We start from the raw sequence: 24,478 nt of genomic DNA, 5'->3' as shown, positions 1-24,478 counted from the left end.
TTATTTTTCAGCTCAAGACTCACAATCCCTAATCCTCCATTTTCCTTGCAATTGCTAACTTTACTCCACTTTATGTAGTGAATTTTTCATGTATCATCATTTCCACCCCACAAGAATATTCTCTCAATTTTTCAAGCTCCCTTATAACTCCATTTGGCATTTGGAAAATAGATATACAAAAAATGAGAAGGCTAATAAAGATGGCTTTAACAAGTGTCATCTTACCCCCGATAGACAATGTTTTAGCTTTCCAACCTATAAGCCGAGTTTCAAATATTTCAATCATAGGCCTCCACATTTGCATTGACCCTTGGTTTCCATCCAAGGACAGCTAATTCTTTCTACACTTTCCCTAATGACTTACACATTTACCCCAACACTAATAAAGCTACACTTTTGAAAGTTAATTTTCAACCCTGAGACAGCTTGGAAACACTTTACTATTCCCTTAGCATTAACAAGAGTTTTGACCTCCGGTCTATAAAATATCATAGTATCATCCGCAAATTGCAAAAACGAGATCTTCAGTCCATTCAACCCAATCGAAACACCCTTATATAGTCTCCTTTCCCTTCTTTTCACCATCAATTGAGTAGACACTTCTACCACTATATTAAAGAGAAATGGGGTTAGTGGACACCTTTGCCGTAATCTTTTTCCCATTCTAAAAGCTTTGTAGCCACCCCATTTACAAGCACCAAGACTTTAACCTTGTTAACGAAACCCATGATCCATCTCCTCCACTTCCCCCCAAATACCATATTGGTCATGATGAACTGCAAAAACCCCCAGTCAACGCTATCGTAAGCTTTCTTAAAATCAACTTTGAAAATAAAACCTCTTTCATTTCCCTTTTTGATGAGATCCAAAATCTCGTTGGCGGTTAGCACACAATCCATAAGTTGTTTTTCCTTGACAAATGTAAATTGCTTCTCTCCTATAACCTCCCCAATGACCAATTAAAGCTTATTAGCAAGAACCTTTGAGACCACCTTGTATAGATTTCCCACTAAGCTAATTGGTCTATATTTCAAGATACTTGTAAGATTAGCTACCTTAGGTACGAAAGTGATCAAAGAATTATTTGCCCCTTTTTCTATTTCCTCAACCTAAAAGAACCTTTTTATGCTCACCATCACATCTTTTTTCAACACTGACCATTGGCTTTTAAAGAATTAGAGGTTATATCCATTTGACCCCAAAGCCTTGTTGCTGTCACAGCTACATCTCGTTTCCAAAACCTCTTATTCAGTGACATCCCCTTCTAACAAAGCCACTGCCTCCCCACTTAGTTGCTTAAAAGGACAGTTGAACTACCTCAACTCTAACACAATTTTCTTGTAGAAATCAACACAGTGGTTAGTTGCAATTGTATTAACCCATACAATTTGATATTTCGTATAGAAAAGATTAATAAAATTATTAATGGAATCATCTATACCAACTTAAAATTTAGAGGATGAGCTTGCAAGCCATGAAGTAGGATGTGTACAATGTTGGCTAGGTTGTAACCATAAAGATCAACCCAAGGCTAGAGCTTTTCTCTAGTTGATTATATAGGGGAGATCAGTTAATAATTAGAATATCTAGAAGCAAAGCTTGATTATCAAAAAGAATGATAGGTCATTACTTCAACATCAAGCTAAAAATGCTATAACAACTTGTTTTTTTTCCTTTTTTCTCCATAATTTGGTCGATGGTCAAGATTCAAGAATTCAATTCACGATAATTTCTGTTGAGTCTTAATCATATCTGATGAATATTATTTGATCTATGAGGGTTAACTAGCCTATGCTCTATGCTCTATGAAATAAATAATACTTAACAAAATATAGGAGGGGTTGGTTTATCTGTTTCAATGATAAATTGAGCCTTAAACAAATAAGCTTATCCTCAAATTAGATTAATATGTTTAAGTATACAGTTAGCTCAGTTGGTTAGATAAAAGTTGCCAAAGCTCCTACCTCATAATGTAGCCTTGTGCATTCAATCAAGGGAACATTTTGTCTATAAATAAGGACACAAGGCCATAGGTTATTGGTATTAAAATTAGAAAGAATACTTATGTTAGGTAAACCTACTAATTAAAACATAAACCCTAAGTGGGTGGGTCCCAAGTATACTTCCCCCAAGAGTGTGCTTGCCTCTAATGACCATGATAGCACTCACAGCCTCTTCCCTGATCCCTATTTATTGACACGAAAATTTTCAAAGCAAAGTCATAATGCTAGTCATTCCAGGTGATCTGCATTTGGACCAAAGAGATGTTGGAAGGAATCCTTGGGGACCTTTTGCTTAAGTTCACTTTCCCCGCATTTTAAGTATTAGAATTAATGGTTTTTTTTTGTGTGTAAAAAATTTAGGCTTATGAAAAGAGAATCAAAAGAGAAAAACACAGTTAAGCAATGCTGTGTGGTAGAGTTTTCCTATAACACGCTAAAATTATTTACATTACGCGATGATGACGATAGTTGGAGGCAATCAAGTTTGGCTTGGAAGAAATAGATTGAACCAGCATGCTGTGATTTCAGGCTGATAATTTATATAATATAAGAATGTCATCTAGAAACCCCCTAACAATTGCTTTCTTAATTTAATTAATGTCCCTTTGTAGGAAAGGACACCATAGGGTTCAAATTTGTATGTTTATGTGTAATCTTTCATTGGTCGTGAACTGATAGGTGTGAAAGAAGGGATGTAAACAACTCATGATAATCCGAATTCCAAGGCCTTTATCAGATCGTCAAACGAAGTTGCTCTATTATTGTGGCTCTCTGAACAGTAGACTATCAAAAGAAAATTTAACCACCTCCCAAGTAAAGTACAAGTTTCCAAGACAAATTATCATCCAGATACCAGAACAGACAAATTTATCCTCATAAAGGGAATAAACCACCCCCAAGTGAACTATAAGTTTCCAGGACAAGACAAATTAATATCAGATACCAGAACAGACAAATTTATCCTCATTAACCACCCCCCAAGTAAACGATAAGTTTCCAGGACCAATTATCATTCAGATATCAGAACAGACAAATTTATCCTCATAAAGGGAATTAACCACCCCCAGTAATTTATTGCACCAGCTATGAGTGAATGAGTGGACTGAAGATAGAGCTGAATTCCAAGTTGTAATAAAAATTTTGGTTGAACAAAAAGGAAAATGCCAACAGTAGGCTGATGATCAAAGTTATAGTAAGTTTTCTTTTTGGGAACAATCTCGGTATATACATCATTCTTTTGGAAAAAGATCACCATCAGAACAGAAGCAGGACCATACTCCATAGAGAAAAAAAATGAAAAAGGATGCTTCAGTTCAGTTCCTCATCATTCTAAGGGCAAGTGCTTGAAGCTCACCCAGATCACTGTTATATAGTCTCTTCTTAGGATAACCCTGGAAAGAAAACTCCTCTCTGCTTTGTATTTCTTGCATATTCATGCTATCGGCACTGTTGGGTTCAACTGACTCAAGTGAGCTTTGTGGGGAGATTGGATTCATGTAGCTTGGATAAGTTGGAATGGAAGGCAGCCCAGAAAGGTTTCCTTGCCACTGACTCTCTATGTTATGTGAATTCATAGCATTTTGAGCCAGTTGAGCTTTCACTTGCATTAATTGAGCTTGCAGGCATGCCACCTATGAAATCAAGAAAAGAGAATATGCAAGAAGATTAGGAAATGGTTGCATAATGGCATCTGTGTGTCGGTTCTTTTTAAAGTTAAGCCAATCAAAAACAAAAGGAAACTCGGTTGGAAAAACAAAAAAACTCTCGAATACAAGATCTGTAGTATTAATCTTTTTCAGCAACTGTATCATTGCCAGAACTCTTCTGTAATGAAGAAAAATGGTGAAAAAGGAAACAAGAATAAGGGAAAACGGTACTCGAGTCAAAGAATTTAAGAAGTTTGATCTTTCCACAATGAATCTTAGCCGACAAGTAAAACCTTTTAGAAATGTTCAAATTAGAACATGGGAAAATATTTGTTCTAAATATGAAACCCTCCTTGAAAAGGAAAAAATCATCTAACCTGTTGTTGCAAGGCGAAAATATGAGCAACGCAACCATAAACAGGATCTCTAATCCTTGCTTGAGCCTCATAAGCAATGGTGACAACCGCCTCACAACGATCATGAGCTGGGATATGCAACAATAACTTGGACACATTGCTAGCACCAAAAACTTTATGAATGGCTGCAAACCTTGCAGGGCCTTGTTCCGAGCAAAAATAAGGCGCAAAAATACAGTCAGAGGCGCATTTTCGTCTCAGAAACTTGCATGCACCACAAGGGGAGCCAGTGGCAGTGGCAGTGGCAGTGGCAGAGCCGGATGATGCCATGGCAGGGAGTACAGAGAGAGAAAGAGAAAGAGCTCTGAGGGAAGGGGAAAAAACAAATAAGTAGAGTAGCTAGAGATGGAGGAAGGGGAGAAATAATCTTAAAATTTTCAAGGCACACGAGTACACTAGGAAATGGTGCTAAAAGAAAATATGGGTTTGGGGAGGGTTGGCTGGCTAGGCGAGAGCGTGGGGCTGTTGGGGGGGTCCTTGAGGGGCACAACAAAAGGGGGTGGTCTTATAAGAAGTGTGAATGGGGGACATTGCAGGCCTGTATGTACGGTTCTGGGGGAACATCTATTAATGGTTTGTGCAAAAATGGGGATTGTATTTTAATGGGTTAGACCAAGTAATATGATTTGAACTTTGGTCACATTATTTATGAGAAGTTGTGTTTTTTAATACAACAAAGTTTGATTTCTGGGGTTGGTTTTTAAGAAAAGTTTGTAAATTTAATTTTTCCGCCGATCGCCGCACCTTGGAACTGCCGCTCTTTGTCGCTTTGTGGGCGCTGCTCCTACTGCCACCTGCCGGTAAAGCCTACCGACAACCACTTGGGTGAGTTACGACACTGTTTTTTGGTGCGCATTTGGTTGATGTTGTTGCTGTGTTATGAGAAACACTTTGCTTGTAGCGTTATTGTTTGACAATCAGGTATCACCCTTTGTTTCAAAGATAATCATTTTAATTTCGGTTTTGCTTAAATGATTCTAAACGAGTTTTACATTTTAATTTGTGTAATATGGGAAGATTGACATTGTGGGGTCCTCTTTCAGCTTCAAACATGACAAATCCATTAGATTTTTACATTATACTGAACAACTGTTTACATTTTCTTTCTTTTTCTTTTCTTTTTTTTTTTTTAATTTTCTTGCACCTCAATAATGCTGCTTTGCACTTTGAGCCAAGGTGAAGCAAAGGAGCTACTTTTTGCTTTTGTTGCTGTTTGGACTTGTGGAAACATAGACATTGACTTAATTTTAGCTGGTTCATGAAAACAGTGCTCCTCTGCCTACTCGTAATAAAGTTGAGTTCACCCTCGTGTACATGAATGTATCACACGAGAGACAAAAGACGGGGCAACAAAACAAAGGGTAACCTACTTCCAAGTGAGGCCATCATTTTTCCCTGAAACCCTAAAAGAAGAGAGCGTAACAATGAATACGCGTTATGCTACTAGAGCCCTGTGCAAAGGAAAGATCATGGTTTTTGGAGAATCAAACAGTTAGAAGGTGCAGGCAGGCTTTGGCTTTTGAGTTAAATTGCACAAATCTCCTGTGGGATTCGCAGACACATGATGTAACAAAAACCATTATGCGTGCGGGGCATTATTCTGGACAGCAATATTTTCAGCGTTCATTGCTGGACCAGGGCCATCGAAAGTTACCACTTTTAACCTGATACACTCACCACATTCACTCCATTCTCTTTGGCATTTCCTGTCAACTGCGAAACCCCTTTTGCACTTTGCAACTTTTCTTGTCCCCCATGATCGCAGAGGTCTGTTGATTCAATGTTTCTTGTCGCCGATGCACGTTTACTCTCCATGTATAACAACAAAATAATTTCTCAGTTCAATCAAAGATCCAGGTTGTAGTATATCCTACAGAGGTTCCCATAATTGGAAAATTGATCCAACGTAAAGGAGGACCAAATTGCTAACACAAGTTAACTTGGCTGATTGGTAATCACCATCCATCCATCAAAGATTCTTACAAATTAATGAGCTCAGTTTATCCTCCATTCTAAATAGAAGCTACAAAAAATGTGGAATTCTATCTGGAAAACATAAACAGAGTTTGGATGGATCATTATTTGTGATGACAATTTAGAAACTGGCAATCAAATCAGGAGTCTCTTTAGCAGGACTGATTGTTCAAATAATTGTAAAACGATTATCTCATCCAAAAATAAAGACAGAAAAGAGCCCAATGGTACAGTATACATTATTTCCCTGTTGTATCCGTACAATCTTCACAAGTATCCTTTTGAATTCCACAAAACAATATAGTATGAGAACAATCCATTGCATTTCAGATCAATTCATATGCTAACAAAAGGTAATCTTAATAGATATGGTTATGTTTGCATCCGCCGTCAGCAGACGTGGAAATATATCGATCTACCCAAAACAGCTGGAACCTGGGATTAAAATGGCGTGGCGTGTTGCCACAACAACAGCCGTGTAGCCCAAATAAACGAGTACAGAGATAAAGAAAGCATAGCTGGGTTAAAGGTTCGTCACTCCCTAACAGAGGAACATGGCAGTTTGCACCAAAAAGCACATTCCACTGTCATACTCCTGACTTCATCTTCCTCGCCAAGCCTCTGCCATAACCAGGCTTAGCATTGCCATGGAAAATTGCAAATCATTTCTAGCCGCTCAACGTTACAGCATTTATAGTTTTTACGACAAGTGACAGCGTCATCCATGGACATGGCTCACATGCACATGCAAACTAACAATTTCTCTATCAGTAATAAGATATCTCTCGTTTGTAGCATATCTGGTTGCGGAACTGAGAGTGATAAACAGTACCCTTTTGTTATGCGTTTCGTTTCTTTGGTAAGTGCTAGAAAACTAAGACACAGGGTGGAGACCGACTTAAACTTGTCAATTCGTAGATGCCAGAAATAGGCCTAAATTCTCAACCTGTGACAAATGTGCCATAGAACTCTAGGCTCTTCAAAGTGAAGCTATCAGTGCTTGTCATATGAATACACTTTTAAACTCCATAAATGTCATGCAAATTGAATTTGCTCATGTTGTAAGGATGAAATAAGCTGGTAGATTCATTACCATTTAATCCCACCATGTAGGGCGAAAAGATGATGGAATCTTACAAGATCAAAGTTGCGAGTGTTTTTCCATAATTTACAAACAGCATTCACATCGATAATAGACAAGTTAAAAGATCTCCAACTCCAAGCTAACCCCAAAAAGAGATCTTATCAAGACCCAACCTTCCTTCAGAAAATCCAAAAAAAGACCAACTTCAATTTTTTGGCATTTACAGATTGTGACCTTCGCCAAAGTACATATAAACATCCATCATCTTGCCTCATCTCTTATGATGAAACCTCACCTTCAACAAGAACTGCATCTTAACCTGTCCATGATAACATTATGCACATGGTAAGTGCACAATCACATTAAAAACATCGAGTGCAACAATAAATAACAATGATATAACTAGTAAAAACAGGAGCAGTAGCAGCTGCAGCAGCAGTGGTAGATTGAGAGTAATAATAATACTAATAATAACACAGTGCAATCAGTTTCAAACAAAGGCCATTTATTTACACCCAGAAGGATATATGTCAGAGGTTAATTCAAACTAAGCCATTTAGTCTTTCCTCCTGAAGAATGCCAGCAATTTCTTACCTCAAACCTTTTCAGGCGTTTTCCAACCAATAGATTTCCAAGGATTAAATCCATTGTTCATTTAACTTCAACCAATTCTTTAGAAGAGAAAAGAGGGAAAAGAAAAGACCTTCAAAGCACTAAAAACAGAAAAAGAATGATGAAATTTTTTAGGGGAAAGGGAATAGAGAGAATTTGGAAAATGTATATTTGCCTTTCCAACAACCTTTATATTTTATCATGCATAGATGGATATGCTTAATGCACATAGCAAAGAACCAAAGGTCTAACTGATTTTCATACACCAAGGGTAGACAACCCATCAAGTCCAAACTGCAACTCTAGTTAACTACAAGGAAAGCTTTTGAGAAATTTAACAGCAAAAATCTCAGAACTTACTTGAGCTGTGTTATAAACTATGTATTCATTATACATCAGCTCAGATGCCTTCACTTTGGATGAAACTGGTTTGCCACAAGGAACAATAATGTCATCCTTCCACTTCACAAAGTCAGACTCCTGAGGTACTTTCTTGCCAAGGCCTTTTGTAGAGTGCTTTCCTTTTGGTAGCTTTTCTATATACTAAATGTGAATAAGGAAAAGTAAGCGTGGAGAAATATCGAAGAAATGCCAAGTTCTCTATTCAATGGAAAAAAAGGGTAAACTAACCTTGGCCTTTGTTAGCTCGTAGACTTCCCCCAAGGCAACCTCACTGAGAAGCATTAGGCCCACAGGACTTTGCTTATGAGTATAGCAATACTGAGCACTCTTGCTGACCAAATCAGCAAAGTATATCCCCTTGCCAAACTGGAATGGAAAAGAATTACAACCGTTAGTCTTGCAAAAGAAGTAGATATATCACGTATGCAATGATGAATGAGCATTCATGAAAAGAGGATGTAAGAGAACCATGTAGCCAGTTGCTGGAGCTTCTGGAGGAGCTATTCTCAGTCCCTGGCTAAGTATTCCTACAAAATTTGTCAACCGAGAACCTGCATAGAAGAATATCTCACAATGGACCAAGAGATCTCAAAAACAATAGCATCAGGGAAATTGTCCCAACCTATAGCCATTTGCATCAAAACAATGAATCTCTCCCATGAAAATAAATAACCACTTACCATGCCAGAGAAGCATTCTGTTTGTAAGCTTTTCTCGATAAGGAGCAAACTTATCAAATTCTCCTTCTCTTTCAAGTGAGAATACTTCTTCCAGTTCAAGAGTCCAATCCTGGCAGTAACATATAGCAGTAGTAAATATTTAATGCAAATTGAGCCTATTTTAGAAAGGGAGAAAAAGAAAGGACAAACAATAAACAAGCCCATAACCAGTGGAGTTGGAGCTTGTCACTCTCACGAAAGAAAACGGACTCACAGTATGAGTGGGGGCATGAGTGGTAAGGAGATATTTCTCAATCAACCGATATTCTTCACTATCATGAGGAAAGGGAACAATATCACAATTGAGTTTCTTATATTTCTCATCAAGGGAATCATCACTGTTATTGTCAAAACCGACTATTCTTGAGGCTATTTCAATGTCTTCAAGAGCTTCCAACATTTTCACCTACCATTCTCAAGCACAAAGGAGGATCACAAATTCCTTCCATGGAAAGATAAAATAAACTGCAAAGTTCAGTTAACGCTTCAAAACAAGTAACACTTTTTCAGCAAGAGTTTTGAGCAAGTTTCAACTCCAACTTCCTGTCTTCTGCATACAATGTATCCAAATGCAATAAACATATATATCTTAGTAACATCCACACTTTTAGAACACAGCAGCCAATAAAATTTTTCCTATTTTCCTTCTTTTTATTTGCAACAGTGTGCTCTAAGGCTCAAAATAACATCCAACTATCAAAGTGCCAGATAAAGTGTAGGTTCTATGTAATGAAAATGTTATTTACCAACAGCATAATGCTGCAACGACAAGGAGAAAAAGTCCAGTTACAAGTTAGAGGCATTGCTATTGACAATCAATTCACAAATTAAACAAAAGCTACAACCTAATTACTTAATCTGCAGCCAAAGAGTTGAGATGTCTTAAGGAAACAGCATAACACCCTTTAGTGTTTCAGGGGGAAAAAAATATAGAAGGCAATTAAGAATCAATCCTACACAAGAATTTGTTTCTGAATTGAACATGTGAATGCCAATGTTCAAAACAAGACAAAATGGGGACTGCTTGAAATAAATAAACATTTAAACATAACATACAGGAACCAAACAAATAAATGCAACTAGGTACATCCCAGTAAATGAAACCGGCTACTCCACTTTATACAAAATTTGAGAATCAATCCCCAAACAATTCGATACAGCATAAATTGGCCCTATTTCAGGTGTAACATAATTTTATAAGTTGCACTAAACATTTCAAAGGAAATTAAAGCACATGACTTACAGTGAGGCAGTACCCTTATTCACAAGTGAATCGCATGAATACACAACAGGCTCAAAAATCAGGAAAAGGAAATAAGATGGAGAATCTGTACCTTAGACTTAAAATCATCTTCATCCCTTATGACATGTGGATGGATAGAAGGAATAACAGTAAAAAATCTATTACTGGCATCAATAATCAAGCTCTCTTTGACAGAAGGATCATAAGCATTGCTATTCAATAGATTTTGTATCTCTGTTAATGCCTCAAAACCTGGGGCAAGGAGATATGGTTACTAAAATTTTACTCTGCGCATGCAACAGAATTTTAACTCCTATAAGGCAACAAACAAGGATGTTGAGCATAATACAGAAAAATAAATGAAACTTTTACAACTACGCACCCTTCTGAATATTACTTTTGCTAAGCTTTCCCAGTGGCATTTCGGACATATTAATCTCAAACTCCATCATTGCAGCCCTGCAGTCAAGAATGGGTCTTTCAGACATCTAAATAATTTCAGACAGAGTAAGACAGAGGGGAGAGTTTGCTTGGAAAGTGCGCCATTTCCTGTATGTTTCCACATTAAAAAGCATCTTCATCAAATCAAGTAACGTAGGAGGAAGTCGACTGTCTGCATCAGAGTGCTTGTTTTTTGACACCTGTTTGTTAATTCCATAATCCTACAAATTCCGTCATGTGAAAGAGAACTATAAGAAATGAGAATCCACTACCCAAGCAAGGGACATAATACATTTGCTGAGAGATTGAAAGGAAATAAGCAATACAATATCCAATGGGAAAAATCTGCCAGGCTGTTTCTGGAAATTTTGTTTCTGCTCCCATGCCTCCCATGTATTCCCAGTCTTCTCAAGAAATAAACGTTTGAATTCAGAGACTGCATCTAATTTTGACATCTCTTCTAGTTTGTTTCCACCAATTTTTTCATTCCCAACACGACCCCATTTACGGAACACGTAACAATCTGACGCCTTATCTTCTTGGATTATTTGGAGGATGTAATAACTTCATATGCCAAACAAGTAGAAGTTAATATTCATTGAGAGTAGAAATAATCAAAAGAAAGCATAAAGTAGGAGATTACAAAAGCAAAGAGGCAAAATTCTGTGGCAATAAGTATATATACAAAACAGAGTCAAAAAAGTAATGGGTGAAAAAGCTAAGTTTCCAAAGTAATAAATATCTCAGAGTCTTCAATGAGGATGGGAGGGAGGAAAATGCCCCTCATTATCCTCTGAAAAAACAAGGAACATACAATCATTACGTTGTATCGTTCCATTGGCAACAAGAAAAGCATTCAGCACAAACTTCAAAGCAGGAAAGTCACAGCAAAACATAACAGATTAAAGAGCCAGCCAAAGAGACAGATGGGCAAAATGCACCTGTTAACACCAGTTGATAGGTCAGACATGTTCAAAGTTGTATTAAATATACTTCCCCCATCCTCAAGTATGTGACATGAATCCTGCAGACCAGAAGCTTCATGCACAGCACTTCGGCCTTTTACTTTAACAGTGACCATGCTAGAGGCCTCACCAATGGCTTCAACTTTGTACAAATCAAATGGAAGTTTCTTCTGTCTTTTAAAACAATCAACAAGGTAGTCCTCCCTAACGATTGGCAATTTCATCCTCCTGAAAACAGAAACACTTGTGAACTAAAATGAATGGAACAAGATACATACTCAAGACCAGAAACATGAAGGCAGCTTTACCTTGCCTTCCTGACCTCAGCATCATGACCATCCGGCTCCCCACTCACAACAAAGCAGTTAGTATCTGCAACATGACTTTTTAGGTACCAACCAATTAAAGCAAGCAATTGTTAAAAATCCAGCCAGTAAGCACGAACCTTTCTTGATTTTGGCATGAACAATACCACCTGCTCCCTTGATTTTGCCCTTCCACTCTTCCTGAGAAGCAAATATCCTCAAGATATGAACACATGTTCACATTTATTCCAAGCAAACTCAACATAACTTCACTAAATTATAAATATCGTGCAAGAGATTTTACCATGGACTCCTGAGGTAATCCAGCGATAGAAACTTTCAAATCTGCCAAGCTTTCAACCTTTGAAGTTTGGGATTGGTCATTAGCATCTTGACTTGAAGAAGCAGATGGAGGCAGTATGCGAATGGGTTTTTTTACTTTTTGTGATTTAAACCACTGAAAAAAATTGAGTCAGGAAAAAGTTACAGTTTCATAAACCTATATCAATGAATCTTAGTCGAATACCTTGCTAAGAAATTCATTATCCGTTTCATCTGGGACTTTCCATTTCCCTTTAACACGTTCAGGTTCATAACTAGAGTAAGAACACTTGCTCCATGCTGACAGGTAGCCATGGCAACGGTACATGCCTCCAGAAAATCGAAGACTACTGGAACACATGGGGCACTTACCAAGTGCTCCAAACATCATCCCATCAGCACTGGACAAAATTATACAAAAAGAATTCTTTCAATTTCGGTGCTGACAATTAGAAGTTTATGTTCATAGCATGGTGTTAATCATTCAGCAATTTCATCAAAAAAATTACATCTAGATATGCAAAATTGAAACAAAAAAAATATCGAAACAACAGATTGAACTATCAAGTTTTTGATATAGGTAAAATGTATTTGCTTCCGTTGACAGATCAAGCACAGGAATCTGCAAAATCATACACTACAGTAAAATAACTCATAAAACATTCATGAAAGTGCTTGACTAGATGATTATAGAAAAGGAAAACACAATCTCAAATATCTTCGCATAATAAAGATCTTACCAACGATCACGCAAATCAAGTTCTGATCCTGTTGCATCTTGACCATTGGCTTCAAGCATCTCACGCAGTTCTCCTGTTGTCACATGCTTCTTCAAGTCATCCTTCAAAGCCCATAGTTCTTTAGTCTGGGCCTCCATTTTACTTTCCAGATCAGAATCTTTTGGCTTTTTATCCATCAAGTCACTGGCGTTCTTTGTAGACCCAGCCCTACTAGATGGCACATCACCTTCCAACTTAGTGACTTTTGAGTTCTGATCATCATCAACATTTTTTTTACGTTTTGTGCCAGCTCTGGACGTTGATTGTAGCTGTTTATCCTCTGGTACCTCAGTTCCTTTGTCTGAAGGGACAACATGATTCAAAGAGAAAGCAACTAAATCAAAATTTAGAGACCACTATGGCATTAAAATGAGAAAACAAAGGATAGTTAAACCCCATACCATTCTTAGCAGCAGAAGGAACCTTCTTAACCAGTGCACGAACAGTTGCCTGGTCAGAAGAGGAAAGGCTTTCCCATCCAGGCAACTTCACCACTTGAGTAGCAGGAGACAGTTCCATGAAACACATGGCATGATTCCACACCAATCCCTTGGATCCTTGGCCCTTGGGCTTGGTGGATATACGAACCTAACAATATTAGAAAAATCAATGAACGAAAATGTCAAAACTCATTTGTGCACAACTAGCATCACCAATGCTGTCTTGAAAAAATACTTAAAACATTAAGAATACCTAAATCTTAAGCAACAGCATAAAACTGTCAGCACATACCACAAATGAATTTCAAAATTTACCTCTTGCTTCTACCATGTTCTTTGATATATCAATCTTATTTAAGATCAATTGCAATATTAGGAATTAACTGATAAAATAATTTTCATATTGCTACCAAGGACTCTCTAACTCCCAAGAAAATGGAATTATTAAAAAATGTTACATGCTTAGAGTGGGGATACTTAAAAAAGGGAATCACATCATACACATTAAAAAAAAATCCTAATTTGTCTGAAAAATGGAAAAAAAAATATTTCATCCTTTGCAAGAAAGCAAAGAAGGGTATATAAGAGAACTCTTTTTTGGAAGCCAAAGATAGATACTTTACAAGCACATAGATCTCACATTTGATTTGATTTGAAGAAACCACCCTGAAACCAATTTGTGAGAAAAAACAAGGGTACAAGACAGGCTGATTCCAAAGATGAAAAATGAAAAAATGTGCACACAACTAAATGCTCTTGGAAAGACCATGCAGAAAAAAAAATAGAGTTATCCTATCAACCCAACCATTAGTAGCATAATAACATATGCACCTCATCCAGCCCTTATCTCAGAACAATGCTCCAACCATGTGAAACCATTTTTATCTTACTCATCCAACATCTAACAGTTTATCATGCTACCAAAATGAAAAAAATCTTTAATCTGTCGTCACACATGAAGCAAGTTTCTATCACCATGAAATATTTACCAACGCCAAGAACCAAAAGAAGAGTGCGTTTACTGGGTCCTTGAAGCAGATTTTCAACCTTATACACTTCCACACGATAAGCCATTAATTCATAGATCCATTTTACTAAACCACAATTCAGCAACTAAAGTCAAAACCAAGTACATAAAAAGCATAAATAGATAAAGAAAAGCATTCAACATAAAAATCCACCTCTTCTTTCATAATCTTTTGGCTGCAATGCTTGCAAGTAGCACGAGAAGTTTGCGAAACTTCAATAGCATATTCCATAGCTGTAACAGTGACAGTTTTTGTATTTGCAGGTCCGCCGTCCTCCACATAGTTCCTAACTATTTGTTGATCTTCCCATCGAAGTGATTCTATGCCTTCAACATCATCAATGCTACACAATAAAAAGATAAAGAGTTAAACTCTGCATCTAATAGAGATTATCTTACGGAAATCACAGAAGACAATTGGAAGAATACGTACGACTTTATCTGGTTTGCTTTCCTTAGTACACAATTGGCATGGTTCCACATCTAATTCACAAAACAGGCAAACATAAGTACAAAGTTAGAAGATGCAAGCATCCATAATGATGCAATGAGTAAAATTTATGTAAAAGGTAAAAAATAACAATACAAAAATGAAGACATTGAGTTTTACAAGTACATGGGAGTGAAACTTAATGCCTAAGCCTAAAAAGATCGAAATTGACAAAAAGAAAAGATTAGGCAAACAACTAAGCAATATCTCACAAACCCAAAAAAGAATTGCAGTTGCATGTACTTAACATGCCCTGAATTCTCCAAAAAAAGAAAGACCCACAACAAGAAAATCAGTGCAGAAAGAAGTAGTGGAGGGAAATGTACAGGCATGAAGCCATCGAACTGAGTGGCTGGGACCATTTTGCCGAGCCTAAAGACCTCCTTGTCGATGGTGTTCTTGCAAGTTTTGCAAGATGATCGACCCGACTTGGCGTATTCGGCTTTCCATGGCTTTGGCGGGTTGGCCATTTGCTCTCTCTTGTTTCTCTCGAGAACCAGCAAGGGGTTAAAGAAGTAGATTGTCTAGTTGTCACTGTGGGTTTTCTTGAAGTATTTATAGGTGCGGGAATAAGAGAAGAAAATGGAAGCGAATCTTCCGAAACAACGACTGCGAGAATCTGTTTGCTTGGCTTCTCTATTACGCTTCTCTTCTCAAGGGGTTAAAATGAAAATTCCCCTTTTTATTCACGGCGAATCAGCTCCATGGGTTTTTCTTTGCTTTTTTTGGCCCTTTCTAAGAATGTTATCACGGGCTTTTGTCGGTTATTGTCGAACCTGGTCCATTGGCCATGGCCTGGTTGCCTTTTCTGGTCTTTTAATCTTTTGGTTATCGCGGCCAATAATAGTTTGCCATGTCAATAGCATTTTTCTGTATTACAAAATTATGTGGAGTACTAGTGTTATTTTTAATTTAACATGTTTAAGTTTTTTAATTTATTATAAATATTCATTCAACTTTTAAGACTGTATATGTTAAATATTATTTGTAATCAAAACAAATCATATCTTATCTATATATATATATATATTAAAAGTTGTTTCAAAAAGAGAACAATTGAAGAGTTAATAGCTAGTCGTGGACATGACCAATTAAAACCTTAGAATGTGTTTTCTATTCATGAAAAAGTCTATATTCTATTTATCATTTTATCTCTTTTTGATAGTTTTGTCTTTTCGTTATGATAGATTTTGCTGCTTCCTTTATTCTTTCTATCTATGCTTTTCTCCACTTCTTTGTTATTTACATGATTCTAGAATTTTCTTCTTCCTTGGTTTGATTTTTTACTCTTTCTATCTTTATTTTGTCTATTTATTTGTTCTCTTTCATTTTCATTGTTCTTCATTGTTCTTTGATTTTCTGATTTCCATTCCCTCTTTCGCTTTGTTTCTATTTTTACTTACATTGTTTTGGTGAAATTTTTATTTATTTCAAGGTAGGTATTTCGATATTTGGCAATTGCGTCTTTCCATTCGAATAGGTTTTTCTCCTTCCTTCATTTTTTACTACTCTTCCTTTACTATTTCTATCTCTGTTTCCCAATTATTATCAGTAAACATAATTAACTTCACATCAAAGCCAGCAGAAAATATCCCTGACCAGGAACGCCCATGAGATATTTGAGAACCCTATGCGCAGCTAGTAAAAGAATGGTAATTGGATTATCCATGTATTGAGACAAACACTGAACTGCAAATGTCATGTCAGGACGTGTAAAAGTAAGATACAAAAATTTGCCAACTAACTATCTATAAACAGTAAGATCAACAAATTCAAAATTTGCACTAGCCTTAGTAAGTTTAGCATTGTAATCAATAGGAGTGGTTGGGGGTTTTCCACCCAAGTAGCCATACTCATCAAAGTTGACATATTCCAAAAGCCCTTTTTACCGTCAAGTTATCCTATCATTGAATTCTATGAAAAATGAGTGGCAGGTTTGCAAGAAAGGAAAAAGAATGGATTACAAGACTTAAGAGGTTGATAAGTGTGGAGGTGACTTGAAGAGTTCCTTGGATGCTTAAGATGCAAGTAATGTACAAGTGCGGAGTTGAGGCATGGGTACCACTGATGCGGCAATAGGGAGTAGTTACTATGCTCCCATAATGGTGTGAAGGCAGTTTGGATTCGACCAATTTGTACTTATGACCCATAGCTTAATTAGCTAGAATTCACATGTGGAGAGCTTGGAACTTAGAAGATTTAGAAAATAGCTCAAGCTTGGAAAAAGACGAGTAGGTGGATCAGGAAAGTTCATTAACGAGGTCACTATTGAATATTTAGCATGGCATACCCAAAGAGTGAAATATGTCATTTGTCCTCCAAAAAGTGTATTTAAACTCCCTATTGCTCTAGAGCCTCAAGATGTTCACCTTCAAAGTGAGTTGGCTAGAAGGAAGCTTGAGATAGGAATGATGAGATGAAACATAGATATGAAGCTGAACTAGAAGAAGTAAAGAAAAAGGCATCAAGGAAAGTTCAAAGAGCTTTTGAAGAACGAAATGAGTGGAGAAACAAGTTTAAAAGTTCAAATGTGACATGTTCATCATTGGTTGTCAAAATTCATGAGATGCAAACCGTAATGATACTTTACAACATAAAGTACAATTACAAAAGAAAATCATACTAGAGTTCAAGAGCATTTGCAACTTAATTGAGGCAACCATGAAGGGCTATAAAGAGCAACATGAAGTCATTAGGCAAGAATACTTTTAGATGTGAGAAGTGGGAGATTTATATGAACAAGATCTTCGAAGGAAGTGATCTGAAATGGAATGGATATTGATGCAAATGAAGGAAGTAGTTTTAAAGCAAAGGAGATGGCAAATAATACTGAAGAGCATAGGTAAGAGATTCTTCCAAAAGATAAGCTTAGTGAGCATCTAATAGGTCACCTTAAGATAGTATGGGATTAATATGATCGAGTTGGACTTTTCTTTTGAAACCAATGATGTAAATGTTTAAATATGGATGTAATTGAATGTTTAGTTTTATGGATTTGGATTTCTTATGGTAATTATTGTTGGATGGCTAGCATTTTTCCACTTGCATTAGAATTGCATGATTCACTCAACAAGGGTGTAGAAAAAAACATTAATGTTTATTTGTTGTCAATTATTTAATTAGTTAATAAAATTTTAACTTATGCTTATGAAAATGATTAAATAGCACTAAACTTCGAGAAACCAAATTCCTCACAAATACAACACGAGATTTAGCTTAAAGGTGATCGAGGATGAGTAATCGAAGAGGATAGATAAAATTGAGAAGAAGTCGAAGGAGATAATGGAATAGTTAGTTAAAATTCTAGAAATGATATCTACCGATAAGGGATAAAAGGTGATGAAAAGTTCTTGTGTACTAGAAGAGCTACAACCATCAGATACCAATGTGGAACTTGCATAGCCATCGGGATTCACCCCACCATAGATGAGAAACCTTCAAGTTTTTAGGTCACAAGTTGGCCCATATCCATTCTTCAAAATGTCTTTAGCTATAGGACTACCTCCGACCTATGTTTAACTAAGGCCAAGTAGGGGAATGGCTCATTTCGATCCTATTTCTATGCCTAATTTAGATGATCTAAAGAAGCTGGAAAAACTTAAGTATGGTCTCTTTGAATCCAAAGATAACCCTAAAGCTTGTCAAAAGTATGACCTGCTAAAAGAGAGGTTACATATGGTAGAAAGAAAGGACATGTATTATTCCATGGATGCCTAGTTACACATATCACCATGTATTGTAGAAGAATGGCTACATATGCACATGATGATAAACTTCTGATCTATTTTTTTGAAGATAGCCTCACAAGCATTGTGGTAAAATGGTATGTCTAGTTAAACCACAACTGAATCCATACATGGAATGACCTTGCTGAGACATTTGTGGCCCAATACTAGCATGTTATAAACATGGCTCTTGATTGTCTTTCTTTGCAAAATATGGAGAAAAAGCCCACTGAAAGCTTCAAAGAATATGGTTAAAGATGGAAGAACATGGTTTCTCAAGTTTAGCCACCCTTGACTAAAAAAGAAACCACAATTATGTTTGTCAATACTTTGTGAGCACCCTATTGTGAAAGGTTGGTTGGGAATGCTACAAAGCATTTGGTTGATATGGAAATTTCAAAGAAATGATCGAGAACGCTATCAAGTAAGACAAAATGGAAGGAAATGAGGCAACAAACACGAAAAAAGGGAATCCTTTTAAAAAGAAAGAAAGAGAAACCAAGCTTTCTCCTTGGGGCAACCATAATATGGGTTTTATAACCCTTCTCATCCTTACCCTTCATATCCTTGGTACCCAACAATGAACAACACATTCGAGAGTCCATACTTGTACCTACCAATGCCAAACTTCTTACCTAACTTTTACTTATATGCTCTTGTTCAACGAACACCTTACTTGGTGAATATTCACCTATTTGCTCCCACGCCTGTTTTAGCTTTAGCCCCACAACTGATAGTATCTCTTAATAATACAACCAATGAGTTAAGAGAATGGCAGAATAGGCAAGAGAAACTATAGTTTGACTTAATTCCAATATCATATGCCAAATTGTTCACACAGTTGGTCGCAAATCATGTTGTGGCACCCTTATACAAAGAACCGTTAAAACCTTTATTTCTAATATAGTATGAACCTATCGCACATTGCGATTATCATTATGGAGTTGAAAGTGACTCAATAGAAAACTGCACAGCCTTCAAACACAAGGTGCAAGGCTTGATTAAGGTGGGTTTCTTAAACTTTGAAAAGAAAACTGACCAAGGTGTTAATGATAATCCATTGCCAAACCACACTGGAGTTGGAGTAAGTACTATAGGAAAAGGAAAAGTTCATTAAAAGGAATGTTCGAGAGGTGGAATCACTTATAGAAATGGTATTTAAAGCTTTGGTGAAAACCAATATGCTTGGAATTTGGTTAAATTATTCTATCATGAATGGTTTAAAAAGAATCCAAGGTCCTTATTGCTTATCTCATAAAAGATTTTTAGGGCATCTTACAAAAGATTGTATTCCATTCCGAAAGGAGATACAAAGAATGATGGATGAATCGTTGATTAAATTCTATGTAGAAGCTTCAAAGCCATTAGTGAAATTGATAATGGAGTACTCAGTATAGAATTTGACCAATCAAGTTAAGCTAAGACCTCTAACTATTTTCAATGAAGAGAAAGAAAAATTTGTCAAGGACAAGATACTGGCAAAAGTCACCATTTAAGTTCTTAAACTTTTCCCTTACAAAAGTGACAAGGCTATACCTTGGAATTATAACTACAGCATACAAGTTTCCAACATGGGAAAAAGATAGCTACACCTTAAGCTAGTTCTGTAAGTATAACCAATGTCGAAGTGATTACCCCGTAGCGAATGTTGTTATAAGTCAGAAGCTTTAGAGAATCTTAAAAAAAGAGAAAGGAAAAGAAAAAGAGCAAGGTTCGAATGAAGACAAAACGCAATCTTAAGGACTGACAAATGACTCGAAAGGACCTATGATGGAAAAAGAGGTTGCATAATTTCTAAAATTTATTAAACATAGTGAATACAATGTGGTTGAATAGTTGAATAAATTACCTACTCCTATCTCACTACTATTTTTGCTCTTTAGTTCCAAACCACACAGGAACTCATTAATGAGGATTTTGAATCAGGCATATTTTGATCACTACATATTAATAGAAAGCTTGGACTACTTCATGGGGAACATTTAGTAAGCAACATCATTTCTTTTAGTGATCCAGAAATCCTTTTTGGAGCTAGGGGAAATTACAAGGCCTTACATATCACCACTAAATGCAAAGGCTATGCAGTTGCAAAAGTGCTACTTAATAATGTTTCATCCTTGAATGTGATGCCGATGAGAACTTTGACCCGTCTACTAATTGATATGTCTTATATGAGGAAAAGTCATATGATAGTTAAGGTTTTCGATGGAACAAGAAGAAAAGTGATGGGAGATATCAAGATACCTATAGAAGTTGGCCCTTATAGCTTCACTATAGAGTTTCAAGTCATGGACATCGTCTTATCCTACAATTACTTGTTAAGATGACCATGGACTCATTTATGTTTAGGGTTGTGCCATCATCTTTCCATTGGAAAGTCAAGTTCATAGTAGATGGAAAGATTATGAGCATTTATAGAGAAGAAGATCTGTTTATAAGCAAACTTTTCGATACTCTTTATGTGGAAGCTGCTGAAAAAATACCCGAATGTTCTTTTAGATCTTTTGAATTCGTTAATGCCACTTATGTGGGATAAGGACTATGGCCATAAACAATTTCTTGTTTCATCTTATCATGACGCTAATAAGAACAAAGCTTGTTTTCAGTACACAAGTTCTTTCATTCTTTCTATAAAAGAATTCAATATTTGCTCTATTTGCGTGTCTATATAAGTTAATTCATCCTATGCATTGATTCTTCCCAACTTTAATTGTATAGTAAAACCAAAAATCTTATGCAATCCTTTCTTGCCAAATTTCTTTTTTTTTTTTTATTTTTTAGCAATTCCTACTTGCTAGTATCAACATAGATGTTAGAAAGTAAAACATAAATAGATGCCTTATTGGGCTCTAAAGGAAGAAGGGTTTTAGCTACTTTTTCAGCTAATACAACCCTTATATGGATTCTATATGCACTCAATAAGCCTCTCAAACCCTAGCACATGGTTTTATTGGCATGTTGTTGATGAAGGATAAAGCTTCATCAATTTTTCCTAGCCTTTCCTAATAAATTTACCATACAACCATAATGTTCCTCTATTGGAACAATCCCATAATCTTGAGTGATTGCTTTAAAATATTTTCATCCTTTAGCAACTTTTCCAAAGTGGCTACAAGCTGAAAGAAATGAAACAAATATTATAGAATTAGGTACTTGGGTTTCTAATCTCGTTTGATCAAAGAAGCCAAAACTTCTGAGCATAAACCAAGTATTCCAAAAGCATTAATCATTACACCAAAAAACTACATTCTTCTTTGGCATCTCACTAAAAATGTTTTAAACAATCATAACAGAATCGCATCTAGCATACATGTATATAAAAGTAGAGCATGTAACCATGAACATTCATTCCTTGTTTCAAAGACCCCATTGAGAAACAAGCAAGAAGAATGCTAACTAATGTAATCAAGTTTAAAGTCAATGATCATTGCAATATCTATCCAAACAAGAAAATAGCCTCCAAGCCTTTTCCATTTTTTTCCCAATTCAGAAATCATCGCACTTCACAAAGCCACATCCTTTCCACAAACATCTTCAAACAATTTCAACCTAAAACCAAGCAAATCATATTTTAAATATATTTTGACAAGGAATGCTTGCAAGTAAACAGTGGAACCATTGAAGTTCTTTTTAATACACAAACCATGAAACATCTTCCTTTATATACCATCTAAAATATTTCCACAAGCTCGAACCAACCCTTTTAACATAAAAACAACCAATTCAAAATTTGATCTCTTCATTCTACTAAATAGTTCAAAAACTTCCAATTCCTTTTAAAACATTAAATTGTTGGAAACTAAAACTACCTTAAGTACTTGATTGCTATCCAAGTCTAGGGAGCTTTTTTGGTGACTATAGCTATAAAAGGAATAGATGATTGCATAAGGAAAGGCCATTAACACACATTACCTGTAGCAACCTTGGTGCATGAGTGAGTAAGACAAAATTTGCAAGAGAAAGGTGTATGACACCTCGTGATGGTTTCATATCCAAGGAAAATGCTAATAGGGTATGCAAACTTTAAAAGTCCATTTATGGAACAAGCATCTAGGAGTCGGAACATTCGTTTTGATGAAACAATTAATGAATTATATTTCATCAAGAATGATGATCTTTGTGTATATAAGAAGATTAGTGAGGATGTAGTTGTTTTCTTAATGTTATATGTCGATGACATATTACTCATGGGAAATGACATAGCTATGTTAAAATAAACCAAAATTTGGTTATCCAAGAAATTCTCTATTAAAGATTTGGGAGAAACAACTTACATATTGGGAATAAAGATTTATAGGGATAGAGTTAAAAAGTTGTTTGAATTTTCTCACTTCACATATATAGACAAGGTGCTAAAGCAATTTGGCATGAAAAGAGTTTAAAAGAAAGATACTTGCTTATGTCACATGACATAAATTTTTTAAAAGACATGTGTCATAAATCACAAGAAAATAGAGATCACATGGATAAGATTCCATATGTTTCAACAATTAGATACATCATGTAAATGATTTTATCCACTAGACAAGATGTATCATATGCTAAGTGTTGTAAATAGATACAAATTTAATCCAAGTGAATGTCATTGGATATTGTTAAAGAATATCCTTAAGTACTTAAAAAAATTAAAGATATATTCTTGATTTATAAAGGTGTGGAACTCAATGTGTTAGGTCACAGTGATGTCGGCTTCCAATATAACAAAGATGATAGTAAGTCACAAGGAGAATTTGTATTCAATCTTAATGAAGGTGTGATTACTTGGAAAAGTTTCGACTAGGAGACTACCATATATTCTATGATTGAAACCAAATACATCTTTGAGTCTAAGGCGACAAAAAAGGTAGTTTGGATTAGGAAGAGCTATGTGTGATTCCTAGCATTATTGAGCTAATACTTTTGTAATGTGACAACAATGGAGTTATTGCACAAGTAAAGCAACCAAGGTCTCCTAAGTGATTTAAACAGGTATTAAGGCATTACCACTTGATTTGAGAGATTATCAAATGTGGTGATATAAAGAGTGAACATGTGACTTTAAAGGATAATCTAGCAAATCCTTTCATTAAGGTCTTGTCCCAACATAAACATGACCACCACATGGAAGGCATGGTTATTAGATATATAAGCGATTGGCTTTAAAAGAAGTGGGAGATTAATAGAGTTGATACAAGCCAATCGACATATTTTATAGAAAATATTAACTTTGATTTTATGCATTGCATTAAAAAAAAGTTTTCTTTAGATATGAATTTATATATTTTCATATGTTAGATAAAGTTATTGAAGTGAATACACTTTGTACAGGAATTATAATGTGCTATAATTATGAAATTTTCATTGCATGAAAGCATCACTCTGAAAAAGTTCCTTATCAATGCTTTACTAAGATAGCATATCGGTATAAGCCAAAAGATTAGAATTTGTTATGTTTCTTACTTGTGAATTAAGTAATTGATTTCATAGATTAATGTATTAAGATACTTAAAACTAACATATGAATGCTTGTTATAAAAGCAAGTTTACTAAACATTATCAACCATGAAAAGTCCATTTGATACTTTCACTCAAGTGTCTATAAAAGTATTCTCATGTGTCAATTATGTAAATAATTCTTCAACTTGAGATCATTAGGTTCTTTTATGTGGGCATTGCTATACTTTGATATTACTTTAAGTAGTCCTAATTAAGAATGTACAATGAGGCATATGTTGAGTATAACATGAACTACAAGAAGATAAATGAATGATCAATAAAGATATAGGATAAAACACTCTTCCCTCATAAAGTTTTGTTCATAATTACATGTTAGTCTATTAGAATTAAAAATATACATTTCGTCCCAAAATTATTTAAGTCAATGGACACATAAGTTTTACCATCTAT

At 35.7% G+C, this 24,478-nt stretch overlaps 2 protein-coding genes and 1 pseudogene across 2 annotated transcripts; all 3 read right to left on the bottom strand.

Moving 5' to 3' along the window:
- Window positions 1-3,047: 3,047 nt before the first annotated feature.
- LBD16 (lateral organ boundaries-domain 16) lies at window positions 3,048-4,527 on the bottom strand. Its single transcript, XM_021425096.1, has 2 exons — window positions 4,027-4,527; window positions 3,048-3,634 (listed from the first exon to the last, which is right to left on the bottom strand). The coding sequence occupies exons 1-2, from the start codon at window positions 4,333-4,335 to the stop codon at window positions 3,317-3,319; spliced, it is 627 nt and encodes a 208-aa protein (XP_021280771.1). The 5' UTR covers window positions 4,336-4,527; the 3' UTR covers window positions 3,048-3,316.
- A 2,525-nt stretch (window positions 4,528-7,052) lies between these two features.
- Window positions 7,053-15,512, bottom strand: PARP1 (poly(ADP-ribose) polymerase 2). Its single transcript, XM_089783116.1, has 20 exons — window positions 15,194-15,512; window positions 14,811-14,860; window positions 14,532-14,721; window positions 13,312-13,498; window positions 12,872-13,211; window positions 12,337-12,532; window positions 12,115-12,267; window positions 11,951-12,011; window positions 11,814-11,877; window positions 11,482-11,733; window positions 10,867-11,104; window positions 10,652-10,761; window positions 10,482-10,561; window positions 10,191-10,351; window positions 9,071-9,262; window positions 8,818-8,926; window positions 8,606-8,688; window positions 8,366-8,503; window positions 8,096-8,278; window positions 7,053-7,442 (listed from the first exon to the last, which is right to left on the bottom strand). The coding sequence occupies exons 1-20, from the start codon at window positions 15,335-15,337 to the stop codon at window positions 7,395-7,397; spliced, it is 2,979 nt and encodes a 992-aa protein (XP_089639242.1). The 5' UTR covers window positions 15,338-15,512; the 3' UTR covers window positions 7,053-7,394.
- A 5,867-nt stretch (window positions 15,513-21,379) lies between these two features.
- LOC110413354 (pentatricopeptide repeat-containing protein At1g06140, mitochondrial-like) lies at window positions 21,380-22,582 on the bottom strand (annotated as a pseudogene).
- Between the last annotated feature and the right edge of the window lie 1,896 nt (window positions 22,583-24,478).

This window comes from Theobroma umbraticum, unplaced genomic scaffold, assembly GCF_002168275.2.
Source record: "Theobroma umbraticum cultivar Fairchild unplaced genomic scaffold, ASM216827v3 scaffold_4.1, whole genome shotgun sequence".
Taxonomy (NCBI): Eukaryota; Viridiplantae; Streptophyta; class Magnoliopsida; order Malvales; family Malvaceae; genus Theobroma; species Theobroma umbraticum.
Note: the sequence above shows the minus strand (reverse complement) of the source record. Positions and strands in the feature narration are given on the sequence as shown.

Excerpts from the sequence above, each read along its gene's own strand:
- PARP1 (XM_089783116.1), bottom strand. The coding sequence starts at position 15,337 with ATGGCCAACCCGCCAAAGCCATGGAAAGCCGAATACGCCAAGTCGGGT. Across the intron at positions 12,268-12,336 it reads ATAATGAATTTCTTAGCAAG|TGGTTTAAATCACAAAAAGT; the intron begins GTATTCGACTAA and ends AATTTTTTTCAG. Across the intron at positions 8,279-8,365 it reads ACGAGCTAACAAAGGCCAAG|TATATAGAAAAGCTACCAAA; the intron begins GTTAGTTTACCC and ends ATTCACATTTAG.
- LBD16 (XM_021425096.1), bottom strand. The coding sequence starts at position 4,335 with ATGGCATCATCCGGCTCTGCCACTGCCACTGCCACTGCCACTGGCTCC. Across the intron at positions 3,635-4,026 it reads TTTTCGCCTTGCAACAACAG|GTGGCATGCCTGCAAGCTCA; the intron begins GTTAGATGATTT and ends TTGATTTCATAG.